This window comes from Plectrocnemia conspersa, unplaced genomic scaffold (genome assembly GCF_051122295.1).
Source record: "Plectrocnemia conspersa isolate PC_06_02 unplaced genomic scaffold, ASM5112229v1 ptg000006l, whole genome shotgun sequence".
Lineage (NCBI taxonomy): Eukaryota > Metazoa > Arthropoda > Insecta > Trichoptera > Polycentropodidae > Plectrocnemia > Plectrocnemia conspersa.
In genome coordinates, this window is record NW_028277170.1 from 8,105,268 (window position 1) to 8,129,021 (window position 23,754).

Genomic DNA, 23,754 nt, shown 5'->3' on the forward strand with positions numbered 1-23,754 from the left:
AAAAATCACCAATTGTACAATATTACCAACATCCGTTGTTTCATCCAATTGTAAGGAAAATAAAATACATTGATGACTATTAAGCATTTTTGTTAATTTTTGTAATATATATCAAGATTATTGTGTCTCTTTATATTTCACCTTTGATTAGGATGTTTTTAAGTAGTAAATCGGTTAATTCTAATTAGGTACTCTTAATAAATTTGTTCTCAGAAAAAATTGGTAACTTTTAAATTTAATAGAAAACGCAAATTAAAATTTAATATGTGACATGTTGAAATGGCGCTCCAATTTTTTTCTTTTTCATACCTAATTATTTATTATTTGGTTTAGTTATATATTAATAGGAAACACCATATGTTCGACCCCAAGGTTTTGACCTCTCGTCCGCTTGACAAGTCCGAACAGTTTCAAACTGCATTAGTAGTTATGACATATCTAATCCAGGAATGACAAACTATCCGGCATTAAAATTCATCGCTCACACCCAACTCCCATTTATCATTGATCAAACCACTGTTATTGAAGCAATAATCTCAAAACAATGAACTCTGACACAAAATGTAGTTAACAGCTTTTGTTATGTATTAAGGTTTTTCTCATATAAAATAAGTTGCAATATATATATTAATATTTGGGCACAACTGTTTGGGCGATAGTAAATTGGTTTGTTATCTGCATTACAATTTCTTAATCGAATGAATTTTTGCCGTTTTCCAGGTAATTGTAAAATTCAAAAGATAAGCATGAATTAAAAATTTTGGTTAAGTACTTAAAGCATACAAAATTGAGGTTTTAATCAATATATAATATTATCAAATTTATCTATTTATGGAGTATTTCCATTTGATAATCATTCAAGAATACTGAGAATTTTTGGTAAGCGAGCTTTTTTATTGGATTTTTTTAATCTGTATGAGATCTACTTATATGCCCGGTGCACTATAGTTTGTCAATGCAATTTGTGTAAGCTAAAAAAATGTAAAAAAGGCATTAGATAATATCTCGAATTTTTCTGAATATTGCTAGCTATGTTGCCCCCGCCTCTAAAAAGTTAAATTTTCAAGTTCTTATTTTCAAGTGATTTCATCATTATCCATATAGAATTGTCTTCAGGATTCAATGCTTTTATTGTTTTGAATTTAACGCGAATTATATCAGTTAGTTCGTTTACAGTTTTAAGTTGAAACGATATATTTTTATTTAGTATATATATTGCTTTCTCATATTATTTTTAATTTTAATAAGTTAAAATAATTCTGGAATAAGTTTTATGTTATTTCAAATATTTTTACGCGGCGGTATTGATGACTTTTTGGCCTGCTAGAGCACGGATGTTAAATAATAAATTTTAGGGGGCGTAGCCCTAGGTGTGGTTGACCTCACGGCCAATGAGACTCTTCGGTGAATCCTATTAGATTGTTTATTAAGTTATAATTACATTTTAACAATGGACGATTACGGAGTGACGTTTCTCGCGATGTAGGTGTGGTTCGGGAGTTCCAGGAGTGATCTTCTGGTCAGTCGGTAAGGGCGCGTGGCTGGTTCTTCAGGATGGCTGCTGGTAGATTTTCGCTCTTTGGTCGTATGTGCCCATCTCTGCTGTCTCCAGCCGTCTCGTATGGTGTCTCCGATCGTCTCTTAACCGTCTGCCCTCTCCTCGTCAGAGTCCGGGCTTATATCTTTTAGCTAGCTGGCCAATCGCGATTGTGCATCGATCTCCTAGCCAATCGCTAAAGTGGTTTCTTAGAATTCGAGAAATCAGATGTATATTTTCGAAAGCGAGTTTTATGCTTAGCTCCAGACTTTTAAATTCTTCAGAAAGGGTTTGCATTGTAGTGATTGATTGCGTCCGTACTGTTTTGTCACAAAAGAGATTCTCTTAACGACCCGTGTTGTGTGTGGTCAAAAGAAATCCCTCTTGTGCCATGATGTTTGTCTCATTGTTAATGAATGAACGTTTTTGGTCACAGTCATTAACAATGAGACAATCGCCCTTTTAAATGTGCCTATATGTGTGGTCGCCACAAAATCTAGTCGTTTGAATAATATTGGAGACTTTACTATGCTCCTAAATCACATCAAATCAGCCTTTGCATAATCAAAAACGACCTCAGACACCATCTGGACCTCACTGTCCAACGTAAGAAACACTGGAAGGTCGTCTGAAGACAGAGCCTGGTTGAAGTGCATATTTGAAATCCGGGAGTTACCCTTGAACAGCATAATATCCAAATTTAGCGGTTTCGTGTGGTTGGTAGGATAATGCGTCGGAGATTTTATAAAATTTATAATTGTGTCCGTGGTATGTAAAAAAAATAAGAATAATTTACCAGATCAATTTGCACAGAACAATCACCATTGATTTTTTTTGCAAATATCGTGACCCTTCCGTCTGGCCTTGAGAGATAGTCCCTTTGGAGGTAGACAAAGTTTGGTTTTGAAACGTTGACGTGTGGTTTGAGGTGGGATTCGGTGATTACAATAATATCAATTTTGCACTCACCGATCAGTAGTTCTAGTTCTCCAGTTTTATTTCGAAATTAAGTGTTATTTGCTTTTTTTATTTTGATCTATCTTGAGTAGCTCTGCATTTGACATGGCGTCGTTGACATTAGGCTGCCTGGTTTGAGGTTTTTGTGGCGCTTTGTTTGTTGTTTATGAATATGTAAAATAAATTCTTAAAAGAATAAATGAATCAATAATTATATTTTGTTATGTAAAAAATATCGCGATTTTTTTTCACTTACAAATTCAGCGCTTTCATGTGGTACAACCTGTATTATCATCGCATATAGAATCTTAATTCTACATGCGACGTCGTATTTGAGGGAAGCTGTGTTCTCGGCGATTGTTGTGATGAAAGTCTCGTGTCGTAATCAACTTGGTACGAGAATGCGACTGTGGCAGAAAATAATAAGGATTCAACAAGCAAAATAAAATAAATGATACTCTAATAAAAGTTAAAACATGTTCGGTTATTAAGGTAAAAATCGAAAGCAACCGAGCGCGGTTTTACGGCAGTGTAGAGCCACTAACAAAGAAGCGAGTTGTTGCGATATCGAAGTGCAAGTTAATGGCCATCGAGGGGCGGTTCAAACTCCGAGATTAAACCGCCCGGGGCAACAAGAAAACGGGGTCTCGCCAAGTTCGTCCCGCGAGACTCGTACGTTCGCCCGTCGACGTGTTTATTTACCGATCGCGATAAGTTTTGCGGGAACTTTGCACATTTGTGACTGATCATAATTCACTTTGCCCGTCGACTATCGTCACAATTTGCCCGTTGTACGATGATTCGGAACGAATGCGATCGCTTTAATCTATGCGCTGTACGAGTTCTGTGTTTATTCGTGCGGTAACTCGAAGCGCGCGGCTCGTTATGCAGATGAGCGCAAAGGTGTGAGCACCTTCGCTGTAGCAACGCACAGTATAATTCGACTGGCAAGTCACTAAATTAACTATTGCGAATATAGAGCGTAAATTTAATTTATTAAGTAATTCCATAACTATTTCCGCCCCTTTTCATATTATAATTATAGCAGGATTACTGCGTATATACGCGTATCTGCATGCGCATTTTTACCGCCACTATCTATGACTCTGGTATTGAAATAGTTTAAGGATCTAGATTCATTCAATATATTTTTGTAATTATAATTTTTTTTTATTACAATCCAACTGTCCACGCATATCATAAGTATTGTTTTTTTTAATACATATTACATTATGTTGTGAAATACTGTGTCAAACTTTTCTTTGGGTCACAAAAATTTATCACCGAACAAGTTCATGTGACTTTACTCTATTGAGTCTTTTTGTTCAGTCTTCAGCACCGAGGAGACGGAGAGCCTCTTCGTTGACATTCCCTTGCAGCCTCATTTGACAGGTTGTTGCTGTTTTTGTATTGCTTTGCTTACAGTTTCTTTACCAACATTACAACATTACCAGGGCGCGTTAAAATGCATCCAAGTACATTGTTTTCGAATCTTTAAATCACCTCTCGATTCTCACCTTTACTAGCACAGCCCTACAGCTGGATGCCGTAAGTCCACATCAGCTTAAGAACGCTTGTACAGAAGTAGCATGTTTTTGACAAACGTCGGCGAGTGTTTGCCCATAAGCCAGTACATCTTTCTGAAATTAATGTCAAGCTCTTCTCGCTTTTTCTTGACATGCTCATTCCAGCTGAGGCGCCCATTTAATGACATTCCGAAGTACTTCGCTTTATTCGAATATGGAATGATGTTGTTATTAAAATAAACCGGTAAGTACGTGATCTTTTTATTGGCAAAATCTACATATGTGTACTGATTTTGGAGATTGAGGTGTTAAGTTTTTTTTCTTCCAGTTGGCAAAATAGCTGTGTCATTGGCAAATATTTCTGTAGTGTTGGTTGAAACTACAGGTAGATTATTAGTATAAACAGGTCTGGGGAAAGAGGGGACAAATTCTATGAGCCCGTTATCATTGAGGTGTCCGACTCTGAAAAAATCATAGCAAGAATATATTTATAAAAAAGTAAAAACTTCCCCCAAAAAATAAATCTAAGCTAAGCTACAGTTGTGTTAGATGTATGTACTGATGTTTTTCAAGAATAAGTTCCTTCAGCCTTTTTTATACATACAATAAATTATATAGATTGTATTATCGTGATAATTGGATTTAATGCAGAAAAATAAATAAATAATACATTAAGTTTCATGTGGTTATTCATTAAAGAAAATCTAGATAAAACACTCTCGATTCTATCCCAAAAATATTTTTTAAAATATTTTATTTCAGTAAAATCAAATCGGAATACATTTTTACCAGTAGATATATATTTTACTTGTGAAAATATAATTTAACTGATAGGAGTTAATATGCTACTCTTAAATGTTTATAAAAGGAAATTTAATAGTTAAGAAACGTGCATTTTCTGTTCAAATCCAAACCTAACCTAATGAAAGTTGTAAAACTTATTATAGTTTCAGAACTTTTATTAGATCAAGTCCAAAATACAAACTAGGTCAATTCATCTCTCAGGGTAAAATAAGCAGAAAAATATCGCATATTGCTCCACATTTTATCTGCATTTCGTTATTGCACTGTTTAAAAAATATGATAGCTATCCTTACCGATATTACTATTGCGTATTGCTTGAAATAATTTTGCAACTTGAAAACCACAATAGCTTGCAGAGTGATCTCCTTTACAGTTTGTGCAGGTTGGTCGTCTGATTGGTTGTTAGATGATTACCCGCGCACTTTACGAGCTTTTTGGAGCTTTACTGCACACCAATGGCTTTGTTATATTATTACAAATTGTATTCTACTAATATCCGATCGCTTTGTTATATTGTTGCAAATTTTATTGCGGAATATTCCATCGCTTTGTTATATTGTAACAAATTTTACTTGATCAACTAATTTATAGCAGCACGTAACTGTTTATATTAAAAACGTATTATTTTATTTTATTTTAACGCGAGTTTTTTATATTTACGCGTTTTACGAAGTTTTTCGATATTTCGCCAATTATGTCCTTTAGCATCATTAGGAGTTAATTATTAATTTATAGTACACTTTTTTGTAATGTAACACAAATATGAGTTTCAGAAACGCACTGTAATAATTTTGGGTTTTTATATTTATTTATTTATTTATTTATTAAAATTATAACCATCGTGACCGGACAGGCAAACCCAATGCGTAACGATAGTCAAAAGTACTAATACATCATAATACATACAAATATAAACAAGACAAAACAACAGACACAAATCACCTCAACAGGTGTGCATTGTCCCATACGAACTGAACCAAAACTCCATATGTGCAAGAGAAAATGTCAATATTACTATGGACAGAATTGAGCAGATAAATAGCCTTGGCCAGAGAAGAGTTGGCAAGTGCTCCAGTTCTAGACTTAACAGGCAAGAGAAGTGAACGCGACCGAGAACTATAACCACCTTCAGGAGCCCACATTTGAAGCTGCTCGAGCACTGAAGGATTGTCTACGATGCCCTTGAGCAATTTCCAGAAGTGTTTAATTACATAAACACTTCTGCGAGTCGACAAAGAAACGTATCCCAGGGCTCCCAAAATAAAAGCACTGGGAAACAAGAACGGATAATACCCGTATTCCATCAAGTATAAATATCGAAGAAATTTACGTTGTACTTTTTCCAGCTTCAATTCATTACATTGATTCATTACGCGATCCAAACGATGGAGCTAGTTTATAGTATGCTGCGGACTAGAGTATCATAAAGAGTGCGCAATACTAAAGTATTCCTGAAGTAACGCGCATTTCTCAAGATAAAACCGAGCATTTTTAAGGATTTGCTATGAGTCTCTGCAATGTGCTGGCTAAATTTCCAACGTTCTTCGAAAGTCACTCCTAAATCCTTAGTTGAAGAAAACCTTTCCAGAAAATATCCACCTAGATGGTATGAATATTTTGCCGGCGTTAATGACCTTGAAAATGAAATTGTGTGACATTTCTTTACACTGAAAGGCAATTGGTTATAGCAAGCTCATTTCCATATAGAGTTGAGATCCTCCTGTAGGCCGAGGAAATCAGAAATCGAATGCATTTTCTTGTAAATTTTCAAGTCATCTGCATATAATAAAAAAATCTAAATGCTCTATTGCTGTTTCTATGTCATTAATGAACAATAAAAACAACAATGGACCCAAATTGGATCCTTGAGGTACTCCAGTAGGGGTCTTATATCGTTCTGAAAAGGAGTTAAAATACTTGACGAATTGATATCTATTGGTCAAGTAATTTGAGAATAGATTTATGAGATCTTCGGAAAACCCGAAATAATAATAACTTTTTTACAAGTAAAGCATGGTTAACTTTATCAAATGCTTTTTCAAAATCTGTGTATACGACGTCCACTGGTACACCAGAGTCCAATGATTTTGAAACATAGTTAGACAAAACCATTAGATTAGTGACAGTGGATCGAGATTTACGGAAACCATGTTGTTGGTCGAGAAGCATACACCTGCAATGATTAAAAATGTATTTATGCAAAACAATTTCAAATAATTTTGCGGGTGATGAGATCAAAGCTTTGGCCTGTAATTGTCAATGTGAGATTTGGAACCCTTTTTATGAATCGGAGTGACTTTTGAACATTTCCACAATTCTGGAAAACAATAGGATCTCAAAATTAAATTAAATATAAGTTTTAGAGGCTGTAAAATACCAGACTTGCATCCTTTCAGAATGTAGTCTGGAATAAAATCTGGTCCCGAGGTAAAAATGGACTTTAGTCTGCTTAATCCATATTCCATATCAACCAAACTAAAGGTTTTGATTGATAACAAAGATGACCATGAACGATGAGTCTCATCGTAATAAAATTAAACTCTAAATGTGACCCATCATTATGGTATACGGTTAAAAAATACCTAGCAAATCCATCTGCAATCTCTTCAGAACCTTCAAAATTGATGTTGTTCCAACTCAACGATGACAGTAAGGATAGGCCATCGCGTTTTGAGTTAACGAATTTCCAAATTTTTTTTGGATCTAAAATTATCGACTTTTCACAGTCTCCAATATAGTTCCGATATAAATATATTTTTATATATAATATAAAAAAAACACGGTAATCAAATCTCTCATTAGCCCCGTGGATAGGAGCGTACTGAAAATATTCGACCCATTGTTATATTGTTACAAATTTTACTCGAGCAACTAATTTAAACTGTTTATATTTTATGTTGCTGCTTAAAGTTTTAACTTCTCTTTAAATGTAAAAAATATAGATTAAAAATATAAATTAAAATTGAAAGAAAAATAACACTAAATATAGGAGACGGTGCGAAAGCTATTTTGGATATTTCGGTTTTAAACTAAGAAAAATTTAATTTTCACTAAATTCATACGAGTATACTCGTTGAAATATATCAATTCGGAAATAATTGCACTTGCTGTTTCTAAGTGCTGCATTTTGAGTTTTGTTACTAAGCCTAATTTTTTTTATACATTTCTGCTTTAAGTTGCAATTTTAACAACAACTTAATTTTCCGTTCATATAATTTATATTTACGTACCACATTTAACTTTATTTATACAGAATTATAAAATCTTAGTTTTGATTAAAGAACTAATATTTTAAGTAGTTTTAAGATGAACGAATAAAATAGCTTATATTTAATCTATTGTTTACGTATAAAAACTTTCAGTGAATACTTTGTAAGACACTAAAGTAGACGGTGCAATACAGTTTGTATTCGCTCTATTCTTATATATTCGATCCATTCAGAAGAGAATATCAGTCTCTAACCACGATAAAAATAATTCGCAACAAAGAGGAGAGTGGAAACAAAGTCCCTTCCAGTCGTTTAATCATGCTAATTGCGGACATTCTTTGGGAATATAGCAACGGTCTTCGCGTTTAGTCCTTTTTCAAAATAGAAAGAGGCTCTCACGGGATTGAACACATTACTTTGTTTTATACACTGCACACTGCTATTCTTATTGGGTTTCTTCCTTTTCTCTGGTCCTTAGCGCGCGAGGCTTTTAGCGGAATTAACGTAGCACTGACGACGTTGCCGCTTTCGAATTTGACCCTTTTCGATATCGACACCTTCGAAGAAAGCGAATTCTAAAGAGTTCACAGGTACCTTTGTTGAAGATTATATGTCAAAAATATATTTGATCGCACTAGGCATATTTCGTAAAATAATTATGCATAATTGTTGGTATTCTAATAAAAAGGTAGACTTTTTGGGATATGTTGATTGACAAAAATTAAAGACGACACAACGTGAAGTTTATTGTATACTCTCATATTTGCTTTTCTGTGATGCACAGTATACGTCAGTATACGTGTCATCATATTTTATTCTATCGAACATTTCAAACATACGAAAACAAATTACAACTCGTTTGGACAAAAGGTTAAACAATAAAAGAGAGAACTCAGTGCTAATCAATTGTTGATATTTTATAAACCACCTTTTAGCACATCCGTCCCGAGGCGTTAATAACTGAAAAAAATAATATTTTATGTGAAATGGATGCGCCATAGACGATGCATCTATACTGCGCCAAAATCACAATTGCTATTCACGTCAACATATATCGTGGATTTCTGCGATACGCAGGGTTGTCTCGAATCAACAATATCAAAAATGCGATACTGAGTGTCAGAGAGATGGAGAGAGACGTTTCCAGGACTCATTCAGAGTCACAGCATTTGTTATGGGTTATTATAAAAAAGTTGTCAAACTTCGGTTTCTCTGAAGATTTAACTCGGTTATTTTCGAGCTATTTAAGTGAACTTAGACAGTTTTTCACATATGGCGGTTTACTCTCAATGTACGCTGACGACACCGCAATCCTTACTAGTTCTTATGGTCTTAAACCTATTGCAGTCAAACTTCAAAAATCCCTTGAAAACTTAAAAAAATATTTAATGAAATGGAGAATTAAAATTAATCAAGACAAAACAGAAGCTATAATATTCACTAAACGTAGACAACCCTTGCCTGCACCCATTAAAAGTGAACAAGGGCATAACATTGAATGGAGAGCGAGCGTTAAATACCTGGGTATACACCTGGACTCCAGACTAAAATTCAATAAACATATAACTGAACTCCGGTCGAAAGGGCTCGGCGCCATTGTGGCTCTAAAATCAATATTTAATAGAAAAAGTGCGCTTACAATAAAAAATAAAATTCTAGTCTATAGACAATTAATCAGACCTGTTTTAACTTACGCTTGTTCAGTGTGGAGTAACGCGAGTAATAGTAATTTTAATAAACTTCAAGTAATCCAAAATAAAGCCATAAAAATAATTTATAATACACCGTTTTATACTAACCTTAAAAAACTCCACACCAAACATTTAATTCCTAGCATTAAAGAATACTGTTATTATCAAACCGAAAAATACTATAAAAAAATCTCGCGAGACCACGCAAACCCACTAATTTCAAGAATCGGTGATTACGACAAAGCAAAACTTAAATTTAAATACAAACATAAAATGCCTAAGCACATATTGCTTTGATGCAGTTAAGCTCATCGCAGTGTCATCAGTTTCAGGTCTACAGGTCTAGGTTTATTTACCTTTGTATGTGTTTTATTTTGTATATTATGTATTTTGTATAATTTGTTTTTCTCATCTGCTTCATTCTTTTCCAAAATTTTTTTTTTTTTTTTTGGATTTTTTAAATTTGTAAAAGGTTTTATGTATTTTTCCTTTAATTTAGTATACTCTCGTATAATTTATTATTCTTTTTATACTATTGTATAACTTAACAATTTGTAAACAATGTAAATTGTTATGAACTAGTATTGTGCATTTAATATATCTGTATGCTATTTTACCGATGTCTATTTAAGAAATAAACTTTTATGAAAGAAAAAAAAAACATATGGCGGCCGCTTGTTAAAAGAAAATTTCATTAATTCACTTTAGTCTTTAGGTATAATATTGCTATCACACTAACCATTACTATATAAAAGTAAATTGATCACATGTCCACGTACTTTATTCACAATCACTGGGGGCGTTAAATAACGCGTCTTCAAAATTTTCTAAAAAGGTTTCATCTCTATCGTTCATTTTGGGGTTATTGAAAATATCATTTTTAAAATAAAATCATTTTCACAAAAGATCACTGAGAGAAGAGCAATTTTCGTGATACGTTTCGACTGATAGTTTCAGATGAGGATAAATAAAAAATGTATTTTTTATCTGTGTGGAATTACCGAATTCAGAGTGCTTCATATACCATAACTTTCAGAAGATATGCTAATAGAACTTGACATAAGATAAACTAAAATAGGTAGTATAGATTTACCTTTTTAGAACAATATTGATTGTATGTAATATATTATATTAATATACAAGTTTTTTTTCATTATATCAGCTAATTATGCAACACACAGATTTAAATACGCTGGTTAAACTATGTAGTTGGCATTTTATTATTGCATAAATTATAGGAAAGCTACTTATTATATTTCAATCAAATATCTTAATGACTTTACAAGTGATAGGATATTTACTAAAAGAGATAATTGTTTTTCCGCGAAATCGCCTGGCCACCAAGCTCGGCAAATAAATCTTGAGCATTAAGCTGTTAAAAATCATGACCCTCAGTGAAAAGTATGGCAAAAAAGTAAAAAGATAAAACCAATAATTACTCTTATGTTCTTGCAGCGTATTTATATTATTTTTTGTAACAATAAATCATTTTCATATAAAAAAATAATTTCTATAGATTAAAGTAAGCTACATATTTTTGTTCTTTCTTTAAGGAAAATGATTTTGGTGTAGATCAATAATTTTTTACGACCATCGACATGCCGTTTGAGAAACATCCGATGTTTATAATATATAAAATAAAATAACAAATATAATATTTCTTATAAATAACTTTTAATGCTCAGTTCCGACACATAACATTTGAGATTACGACTTTAATACAACAGATGATTTGAACGCAGTATCGCATGAAAATTATCGATAATTGAATTGGCAATCGTCCACAAGGACACCGCCAAAAAAAGTTTCAGAAGAAAGCCCAGATTGAAAGTGTTCTTTGCGTACGAATCTGGCAATGATTTATACATATATTTTTTTTTGTCTTCTTCGGCGCCAAAAAACGTGGCCAGAGTCGCGTGTGGTCGCAACACACATATATTATACTGATCTTGCATGTCATCTCCTTTTTCTCGGTCACGAACGAGGGGAAAAGGTATGACACCATGATAAACCCCATAAATATAAATTCAGCCCCGCTAGAGTAGCGACATGACCTATTCGCATATTTATGAATGTTTTTGCATTTTTACACGAAGCAGGGTTACGTTGTCACATCTCCAGGGCCTTTTCCAGCCTATGTGTGCAGCGCTGTGGTTATGTTTTTTTTATACATATATATATATATACACCCTCTCTCAAAAAAATCTTATTAGCATTGTCGCACTTTATTGCGGGCTTAAAGCATAAATTAGTGAAAAAAGACAGTTGATTAAAAAAAACCTGACTATGAATTTTAAATTAAGTCTGCAAAATTAAACTCTATTTATGTTTTCTACGTGCAAGCTTTTTTAATACCAGTCTTATACAATTTATTTTGCTTATATTAAATGCGTATATTAATACGGATCATTTATTCGCCTAATATATGTACATATAATTTTATATTTATATTTTATTACGAATCTGACCATTATAACTTGACAGATTTTCTTAATGCTTCATGATGGACATTATATATGCATTATTAAACATCAAAAAAATATATCAACGCCATCCTATATACATTTTCCCAGCTCTTCACAGCTTTAGCCGAATACATCATTGTGTTTGGTAAGCTCATTGAAAAGCTGGATAGCTCTTGCAAGAGAAGCGTTCTTAAGAAATGGTTTTCTGGGACAAAATAAAAAATAAAAATACACTGTAGGCTGCACATATTTATTTAAGCAAAACATAACATTTATATTAAAGAAAAATAACATTTATAATTAGGTATTATTTTATTGTAAAATTTGTTTTGTAATTTTCTCAATTAAACTTTTAATATACTTTTTTTGATTTTTTAAATTGCTATTTGTCAATCTATTACTACTTTTATATTTAATTATCTTTAATTTTTAAAAAAATATTCATCATGTTCATCGCCAGTTTTTTATGTTAGGGAATTTACAGATCACATACTTATTTCGTATAAAATTGCAATCTGTCATTGGCTCAAACATTCACAGGATGACTGAAGCTCTAATAACTTCATCTGAAAATTTGTTGGGGCTGATTCCACAATAATATGAAATAAACATAAATATATTGTAATTATTAAAATATGAAAATCCTGAAATTGTTGTGGTAAATCTGTATTCATGTCCATATTTATAAACATATTTTTTGTTATTATTGAATTTATGCAACAATGGAAAATGAACTGTGTTTTTTTATTTCAACTAATATTCATAAAGTATGAGTTTTGTTATGAATGCTCTTATGTTTTAGTAATAATCTGTGATCAATTTGTAATCACTTTGCATCTGCTTTTTAAGTTAATTTCATGTCTTAAGGGAAAGTAAATCCTAAAGCAATTGTGTAATTCATGAAGATTGTTATTATTTCTATTCATCAAAATTTGTTTGTCTTTCTTAAAATTCCAAAAATTTATTAATCATTTTCAATGAATTAACCATCAAATTTTTGAGTAAAAAAGTATATCGTTATGTTCAGATTCTTAAAGATAATCTTAAAACTCACAATGCTTAAAAAAATTGTTTTTTTATTGCGGTTTTTTTTTAATAACATTTGATATCACATGGTTAATATTCAATACCAGGACACATACATTTTCAAGGAGCAAAAAACAATGGCAAAGATCTCTGAATATTTCGTGTTTCTCCATTTGTTAATCCATTTGTTATTAAAATACGTTTTGACTATAAACATTTTATTCAGTAAAAAGTACCATGTTTTTTAAGACTTTTTTTATGAATGTTAAAATTTAACATCTTTATATCTTATCTATATAAGCAAGGCCTTGACATTGACAAAAGCTGTTTTTAAAAGTAAGAGACTAATATTTCAGGCTTCTGGTGAGAAAAAAATAATAATATATGATACACAACATGAGTAAATTATTTGGACTGATATAATATAATAATTCATCCAAGAGTTTTTTATTATGTTTGTAAAATACGATAAATTGTCGGAGCCGTAAGAGAAAAATAGTTTTTCATCTTTATATTAAGCTAACAAAAATAGTAAACTTAAATTTTTCTATCAAATTTTCGTTTATAAATTCGTTCTCCATGTTTATTTTTCTCATAAAATAGATATTTCAACAGCTCAACCCTTGACGACTCAATTTCTCAATCGTTTACATCTGTCAATGGGAACATTTTCCGATTTCGAATCAAGAGCTGCTTTCAACCGACATATTCGGAGTAGTGAGAGCAAGGGAGAGAGAGGTTCTTCAAACTTCAAAGGCAGCTCGAAATGTTTGTCCAAAGGTTAATCCGTGAGCATAATTCCAATGATTTGAATACAGTAGTTATCGCAAAAAGACGATCGATAAAGAAAAATGTATATATATATATATGAAAAATATTTTGGCGAAATATAACAATACTGAGACTCCAAATTACGTAAATATATTTTTTTTTATTATGGATATGGTGAAAATATAAATAATTTTCAGTGTGTATACATATACACTTTTCTATATTTCGACTAGTGTCACGAATTTTAAGTCATTATAAATGATATTCATTAGTTGTCCATTTTCCGGGAATTGTGTTAGTAATAATGTGATTGTGTAATTGTGTGGCAATTAAGTTACAATAGAATTTCACACTTTTGCAATATATACTCACCAATATTTCTAACGTAAATTACTAATGATTTTTAATTAGGATTTAAAATAAATAAAAGTTAAAAATGTAGAAGTACGCATTCTATTTATTTGTCTGAAATTGTTGTACACAGATAGAACAATAAATGGTATTCTTTTAGTAACAGTTAGTTATTCAATAAAATGCACGCGAAAGCGAATCGTTTAACGGCGTTATTTTTTACAACGCCATTTTCGTTAAACTGGTTTCGCTGACGAGATACATAACATTCATTGGTTTTTTTTTCAGGGTGCGGGATTACGTTTATTACACATATAGAGAGTACGTGTATATACACACGCAAACATGCATATGAACACACACATACACACGAACGGGCGTAAAACCATAAATTATAATATTATACGCCTATTTAACCGGGGTATCTCAGAAAATTTGCAAAGTCTTTATCAGCTCTTTGAACCTCGTTATTTTCACATTTTTACATACACACATATATCTTCAATATAATAAGTATTACATTATTTTAAAAAAAGGTCCGTGATTAATTTATACGTATTTTTTACTTGTTTACATATAAAAAATATCATCTGACATAACGATTCGTTTTACGCATTAATGTAGAAATTAAATATTTTATTCACAAGTTATTAAATTTTATTAATTTATTAATAATAATAACAACATATTGATAACTACCAAATAGAACTTTAAATTGTTAAATAATAAAAATATTTAATTTTAATATCACAATTTAAAACTATTACGCTCCACTAATTGAAATGAAAAAAAAAGATAAATACGTGTAATATTACTGTTAATTTAAAGTATCTAAATTTTGATAATAAATCAAATTTAATTTAATATTTAATAACGAAAACTGTTAATAATTATCAGGTTAAGTATCAAAATAAATAGATGATAAAAAATGGCATATACGATAAAAAAAAACTGATTAACATACTTTATTGCAATCTCTATAGAATATACAGTACTTTGTAAAGTTTACACTAATTAGAAATAATATAAGGTATGTTTATCAGGTAATTCCAAAATAAATGTCGCTTTTTAAAATTTTGTTTTAATAGTCAATAGTATTTAAAATAGTTTAGAAAATTCGAATATGAAAGTGAAGTCCTGGCTGCAAAAATGGAAGTTAATAACGATAAAACTATTCATTAGCTGGCCGAGAAACTAAACCAGTTTAATAAGACATTGCACAGGCATATTAAAAATATTGGTAAGGTTAGAAAAAAATGTTTATGAGTTCCACACGAAGCCAAAAAAACAAGTTGGTGCGCATCATTTGATAACCAAAGATAAAAAATAGGACCGAAGATGAGAAAAGGGTACAACAAAAATCGTCGTAGAAGACAGTGGTTATCCAAAAGTCAAGTAACAAAACCTACCTCTAAGCCCAGCATAACAGTAAAAAATGATTTGTGTGTTTAGTGGAGTTGCAAAAGGATTGTGCATTACTAAACTCTTAAAACGGTTTGAAATTATCAGTCGAATAGTTCACGACAGTACATGTGATAAGCTTGAATTTGACTCGTTAAAATCAAGGAACTTGCCTCCTACCTGCTACAACTTATTTCGATCGATTCAACACTATAATATAAAAAGGGGACTTTCAGAATATTTTGAATCATTATGTTAATGAAATTTAAGAAATGACTGAGAGCTAGGAGAAAGTTGTATCTTTGAAATACAATTATACTTTGATTTATTAAAATAAAAATAAACTTTTAAAAAAGATTTTATTGATGTGCTAAAACGATATTAAATTTTAAGTTAACGAATGTATATAAATTGTAAAGGCTTAAAAAAAAGTATTTATTACTAGTGGAGCGAAATGCAAAAAAAATTATGAAGTAACATAACATGGCATCATAAAATATTACTATGATGATAAATGAACTGAATAAAATCGATTCCGAAACAGAAGCACCTCATATTTATAATTTAATACATTTATAAAAATTGTTTCTAATAGATTCAATACAAGGATAACTATCAATAATAATACTATCGATTATAAAATATTTTTTCACATATATTTTATTATTTACACAAAAATATTTTTTTCCTCGTTGAAAGACTTTGTATTTGTTCTGATTTACCCCGGAAATTTTATTACATCAATTATACAGAAATCCAAGAGTAACGTAAACGTATTACTGTTAAAATGCGTTCACATCGTCGAAAATGTTATTCACTAGTTTTTCATCGTCCTGTCACCGTTCTTGTTGTTTCGTTATTATATATATTTTTATTAATATATTTATGCATATATATATATATATATATATATATATATATATATATATATATATATATATATATATATATATATATATATATATATATTATATATATATATATATATATATATATATATATATATATATATATATATATATATATATATATATATATATATATTTATATATATATATATATATATATATATATATATATATATATATATATATATATATATATATATATATATATACATATGTAAATACATAAATGTAATACTTATGTAAGGACATAATCATTGCATAATGACCGACCCTAGATCGGTCATACCTCAACCCCCTTTAATAAATTACGTTAAACAGTCTTATATGAACATTTATAATGTAAATAAACTTAGTCAAAAGTCACGATATCGATGACTCGAGTATGTATTATAAATTTTATTTTTTTGTTGTTTAGTTCATTTAAATATTTTAAATTCGTATTCTACAACGAATTTTTTTTATATATATGTATATTAATAATTATCTATTATTTTAATATAATTCTAACGATATACATATATAATATATAAAACTGTTTCGTATGAGTATACTGAGCCGTTTTGAATATATTCGGTTTATGTAAAAAAAAAATCGTGACACCCCAGACGTTTGTCTAGTCATCACCAAAAAATCAGAACGGCTCTATCATTACGGAAAAATATTTTTATGTCTGCTACTAAATTTCAATTAAATACTTTAAATTAATTTTAAAATTCTACAATTTGGCAAACACTTGCACATTCTTTAAAATATTATGAATATATTTGGGGTTTTATTTTCACATTTATTAAATTAAAAATATGTTTTTTATAAATTAAAATTCAAGCGCGTGTTTATAGCCTTGATTGGATTTCTATAATTAGTAAATAAATATATTTACAATACATGCATACGTATATAATTAATACATGTGTGTATAATATTTATTTTAATAATTCATATTGCATAAAACAATTATAAATATTTCCAGTTTCCGTTACAATAAATATATAAATATAACACACAATCTAACAATTAATTATTAGTATAAATATTGTCAGATAAATTATTATTAGAAGCAATATTAAAATAAATAAATTCGCTATTTTACTTTTAAATTATAACAAACATTAATTAAGGTTGCACGAAGTATACGATAAATAAAAACTGGACCGTTTGATTAACATGTATATAATGTAGGTAGTTTCTTATATAAATGTATTCACGTTAAAAGTTCAACATAATTTCATTTTGTATAATGTATAGCATCACATGCTAAAGTCAATTAATTTAACTGCAGGACGGTCAAATAATGACGGCAATGCCATTACACTAATATAATTTCTTTAAAAGTGTCCCAGCATCTTTTCTTTACTATGTATACATTTATTGAAACATTTAAGATACACAGATTTGTATTATATACACACATGCTTCACGTATAATATATGTAATTGTATAGTTGTATTATGATTATATTAGACGTCATAACGTTGGTGAGGGCAAAACCAACAATAATGAGTATACCCTGTTAAATACATAGCCACGAACGTGAGTTTTTATTTCATTATTTTTTTATAAATATTCTCAAGAGTCCATTACTTTGCGCAGACTCATGTTTCTTAATTTTGAGATTTTGGAATGTTAATACGGACAAGCTACAACAATAAAAATAATTCACAAAAATCCCAATAGTATGGATCTTATATATTTGTTTATATTCCACTTACTGAATTTCGTATGTTTTGAGCACCATATTGAATGCCCTTGTAAGTGGAAGAAACGACAGTAGTATTTTTTGATATTTAACTGTAATGTGTCTCTGACAAACATCATTGTTTGTAATGCAATAATGCTTTAAAATAAAATATTGAATATGTTTGAATCTGTTTTTGTTCTTAAAATTAATTTATTAGAATTTCAGCCAGTGTCATTCAGTAAATGGACTATAGTATTTAAAAATCATTGTAATGAACATAATTATCGTTGAGAGTAATTTAGAATTGAAAAATATACACGTGTTTTTTTGTAAATATTTATGGACTAACTGAGCCGTACTTATACGTGTACTTTATATAAAATAGACTTTCGTTTTTAATTTAATATATTTTTTAATTAATCAAGAAATATTGAATAGTCCGTCGCTGGCTTTTGGAAACTACTCTCCTATTACAGATAAGTGAGCTCTTCATTTATATTCAGTGATGTAAGCGCGTTCCTGTCAAAAACGTTCCGGTTCTAATTGAAGAGGGGCTTGCCGGAAACGGAAGTCTACCATCGGCTGCATCATCATTATTTGCTGCTGAAAAAAAACTAATTACTTATTGCACAATATTACATATTAAAGCCACATGCGCGCTACAATTATATAATTTAAGACTAGATGTATCGAAGGTGTTGGAATAAATTCACAGATAAATTTGTTCTTTCAATTGCTAAACTGAACTGCTAAAATTCTGTGAATTTTAAGTGCCCGATGGGAATCATCTAGTTGGTGTTCAGTTTTCGCTGAATCTCTTGTGTACCATATTAAAAAAGCAACGCGTGATCATAGAATAAATGCAAATTTTAAATGCATTTAAGATTAAATTTGCAATTTTTATTGGACCTAGGATTCATGTGCGACGCTCTTCAATAATAGCAAATAAACTATACATAATTAAAAAATGCAATTTTAAAAATTATTTTATAAATAATTATAACGTAGAACTAAAAATAAAATATTGAAAAATTGGTGGCGATTTCAATAAAAAGTATAACAACTTATCTTTGTGGCAAAAATCTTTAAAAATTGTTGGTTACCTGATCGTTCATGATGACTTGTCTAGGAACTAGCGGAGCTCTGGGAACACACGCTAATGGAAGAGGCTGGGTCGCGTGTACCATGTCCGAGAACGTAAGATCTTGTTTCTAGATAAATACACAAGCGCTTAATTAAGAGTTAATGAAAAAATGGAAAATAATAATTAAGACGCAGGTCAGTCACACAGGACGCGAGAAATTAAGTTTCCAACTTGCATGCAAACAAGGAAGACCCGTGTATAAATAAAACCCCTAGCACCCAGAACTTTCCAACTTGCCAAATAAATAATGAACTTCATGCGCAACAATGTATAATATCATAAGCCCTCTACTTGCCGTACACTTTGCGTCACTAGGAGAGAATTTAAAAATCGCTTATAAAAATTAAAAGGAAGTAAAATATAGCAACAGTGCTACATAATCTATGATACCATACAAAGTTAAAAATTATATTAATTGTACTCATCACTTTTTAGATACATAAGATACATAAGTAAGAAATGAGAAGTTTTATATTCAGATCTAATTCATATATATGGCAAAATAATATAAAAAACACACAGATCCGTGTTTCATGAAATTAGTCTAGAGTGAACTATTTAATATTTATTTAATTGCTTTATTTTGATATTTTCTTTCAAAGTAAAATAGCAAGTGAGCCCTAGATTTTGGGTAAATTTATGCTACTTGATCTTTGGATATTGTCTTTAACGACAATTGCTGTTACACAAAACCCATTTTCTATATTCGATTATCATTTAAAAAAAATTAAAACTGGTCTTTTTTATAATCAACAATTAATTTTATTTTATGTTAAATAATTTATGATTTTAAATACTATGTTCAGCCTTTTTTAAAGTTGTCCACATTGAGGAGTTTGTTGCCTCGATGTTGACGTGCTGTTAAATGTTTAGCAGCAAAACGTTTTATAGCACTGGCGACGTCTTCGACACCTAGGTCACCATGTATGTTTTTTGGTTGGCACACCCCTAAAGTTTGTTTGGAGTTTTTTTCCCAATTGTGTAATTTTTGCTTACTGCCTTATGTGTGAGTTCCTTAGTATTGTTCCAAGCTGATTTTTGTTTGTCCTTAAAGTAGTTTTTATATTCCTTCTCGAGTTGTTGTGTTTTTAATTCTGCGTTCAGTCTAATGTTGTTTTTCAGTTCTACTCTGATGCTTTCCCAATCTTTTGGGAAAACAGCAATCTCCGATTTGCAAGCGAGAGTTGGGGTAATTTCTTTCTTTTTGTTTTTTTGATCAAATGATTCGTTCTTTGTTACGGTAGTAGAGATAAGAGTTCTCTGTTTATGTTGTATATTCTTAGCTTTGGTTGTTACATCTCTTTTTTTTTGTAGTTCCTTAGTGACTGTGCAACTTCTATAGTTAGTTGGGTGATTTTCACCGCAGTTTGAGTAGGCCTGGTAGTTATGGATTTTTCACAATTGGAGCTGAGGTGCGCATCTAGTGCATTTTGGTTCTCTTCCGCAGAATTATTTCGTGTGTCCATATTTTTGCTACTTTTTCCATTGCGGAATTAATTTATTGCTTCTCATGACTTCAATTTTGATTTTTATGTGACACATATATTTTATTGCGTAGATTTTTTTTAGATCTTTACACGACTGAAGGTTAACATAAATATTAAATGGTAAGGTTATCAAATGATCAGTTTCAAGATTTAGTAGCACGTGCCGACCTGTTTTCTTCGCTGAATTCGTGGGAAACCCATACACATTGTCTTTAAACCTATCCAATTTTCCTAGTGTGTCCATGCCAGTAATAGCGAACCGTTTGACCTCGGTGTGTCAAAATTAAAAAAAAAACTAGCTTTACTCGGGTGCCATGTCGTATCTAGAAATATCCATAATTTTGTCATATTTGCAGCCCTAGTAATTACAAGTTTTGTATTTCTCACATATGTGCAATTGTATTTAATAAATAAGCAAAGACAGATAATTATTTACATAAGTGACTTTTTTCTTGCTGAATTGCATTTTCTACATCTTCAATTGGAGGTTGTTATTTTTTCAGTTCAACCCAACCAAACGCTACTAATTTCATCTCTCAGTCGGTTTCTTTTATTGGTTTTATTATTGATTGAGCCATCACTCGATTTTCAGGTTGCTGAAGTGTCCAGTAAGCGCTTCCAAGCATTTGAAATTTTGTAGTGGAACTCTTTTTTGTTCTCTGAAAGATTTTTTTTCAGATTCTTAAGTTTGGAGCTCAAATTGGCAAACTCTTAAGCTCAGATACTGTCTTAAGATTCTGTAAATTTCATTTTAAAATCAACAATTTGTATCCATTGAAAATCATTTATTATCAATACATTCAGATACTCAATTATTTTAATTGTTTGTTCTAGGCTTTTAAATTGGTTAAGTCTTTCGTCGAAAGGGTTAGTAACGAGTTCGTAATATGCTAAAGCTTTATATGCGTGAGTACCGTTTCATTTTGTACAGTTGTGCTGGCCTTCTTATAATACTTTGTTACCCGAAGAAAAGTCTTAGTCTCTACATATCGCTTTAAATTGTAGAGTTAACATCAATTTACCAAAGCCTTGTGATTATAAGTTAAGTTAATTATACGAACAGAGATCTGTAAGCAACTTAAAATAGTAAAAATTCTGCCATCGTGAATTTTGCAGCCTGATTGCTTTTAAAATATTGATATATGGATTCCACTTGGTACTTGGTACTTGGGTATCAACGGCGAAAGCACGACTAACTGTTCAAACTTAAATTAAATAAAAACCGACATTTATTTCGGGATTATCTAATATTTACATTCTAAATTTAATTATGTAATATAGGAACATGAAAAATTTTCTCTTTGAGTTAGTGAATATATAGCAAAAATATCAGGTTTCCAATTAATAAAAATCATAATCATTACCGTACCGAAAAAACAAGCATAAAAAAGTCAAAAGTGTACAATATTTTTATTTACCTTGGAGTAAACATATCAAATAAAATAGGATGTGATTGTGAAATATGATTAAATAAAGTACAATTTTCAACGATGAGTACAGAAGAAAGAAATATCGAGAGTAATTTGATATATGTTGTTGGCGTCGAATGATACTGATCTTATCAACTATTTTTTTAGTAGCTAAAAATCTCTGACCAAGATGTCTAAAAATGCTTAAAACATATAATAAAACGCATAGAAACTGACTGATATTCATAAATTTTAAATAAAAAGACTTACCGTTCTATTTAAAGTGGCATACGAGAATCTAGCTATAGGCAAAAATTGAGAAGGAGCGTCCCTGGTATATGGAGCAGTAGAAACGGTGTACATACGGGTGGGTGCCCGGTTCAAATATTCGAATGCTCTTTCCTCCTCTGAGTATTCGTCATCTCCGCCTGAGAAATAAAAAGGATGGGTTAAGATATGTTTGAATAATAACAATAGGTTCGTAGTAACATACCATGTGGGATGATGTCAGGGTTCTTGTCGTCAGCTGGTTCTGGACTGCGGTCGTTGACAGCTGGAGGTACTCGAACAGCCCTCGCTCTTACTTCCTTGTGTTCGGGATCTCTAGCTTTCTTCTTTAGATACACAACAAAAATTATAGCTCCTAGCAAAACGGCAGCGCATCCTCCTGCCACTGCGCCAACCAACGGAGTGAACTGGAAAATCCCTGGTAGAATACCGGCTACAAATAATTACATATAGAATGTTGTACATCGTAATTATGTTGTATTGAATAAGCAGTTTTTGTTGTTCTAAAAAACAATCTTCAGCATGACGCGGTTATATTAATTTAATAAATTATTGCAGTTTTTTTTTTAAAAAGAGTTAACAATCGAGGGAGCTGCTTTTGACGTTTCAATATTCACGGTTGAAAATTAATGTATATTTTTATATTAAATACAAAAAAGTAATTAAATGCTTAAAAATATGAATATCGACTATAAAATTCGAGCTTTTAAAAATAACGCTTTTTGAGCCATGGTCACAAAGCTTAGTATTGTCATATACATATTTATATGTGGTGCAAAATTTGTATATTGTTATTACTGGTAATAACAATTTTTATGTTCATTTTGTTGTTTGCTAAAGTATATTAAAAATAAAGCGTTGGTGGGGACAGTCTAAGGCTAAAAATCTCAAATGCCCTTTACAGTGTAAGGTGAAACATATTTAAATCTGTTTTTCAGTTTTGAAAGCAATGTGTTTTGCTATTTTGTGCTTATATTCAAATTTAAGATTAACTTCACCGTAATATTCAATACACAATATTAGTGGGTTAGTCTGGTTATGCGAAATATTTTTATAATACTATTTGCTATGAAAATTCTTTGATTGTTAAGGTAGTTTTAAT

At 30.7% G+C, this 23,754-nt stretch overlaps 1 protein-coding gene across 1 annotated transcript in view; it reads right to left on the reverse strand.

Annotated features, from left to right (window-relative positions):
- Positions 1–18,734: 18,734 nt before the first annotated feature.
- The window catches only part of LOC148234156 (nephrin-like), a 296,304-nt gene continuing 291,284 nt past the window's right edge, over positions 18,735–23,754 (reverse strand). The window contains exons 12-15 of the mRNA XM_088188373.1: positions 22,858–23,085; positions 22,635–22,792; positions 19,428–19,535; positions 18,735–18,927 (exon numbers count right to left, since the gene is read on the reverse strand). Coding sequence (XP_088044499.1) covers positions 18,847–18,927; positions 19,428–19,535; positions 22,635–22,792; positions 22,858–23,085 — 575 coding nt within the window. The 3' untranslated portion in view covers positions 18,735–18,846. The remainder of the gene's footprint in view (positions 18,928–19,427; positions 19,536–22,634; positions 22,793–22,857; positions 23,086–23,754) is intronic.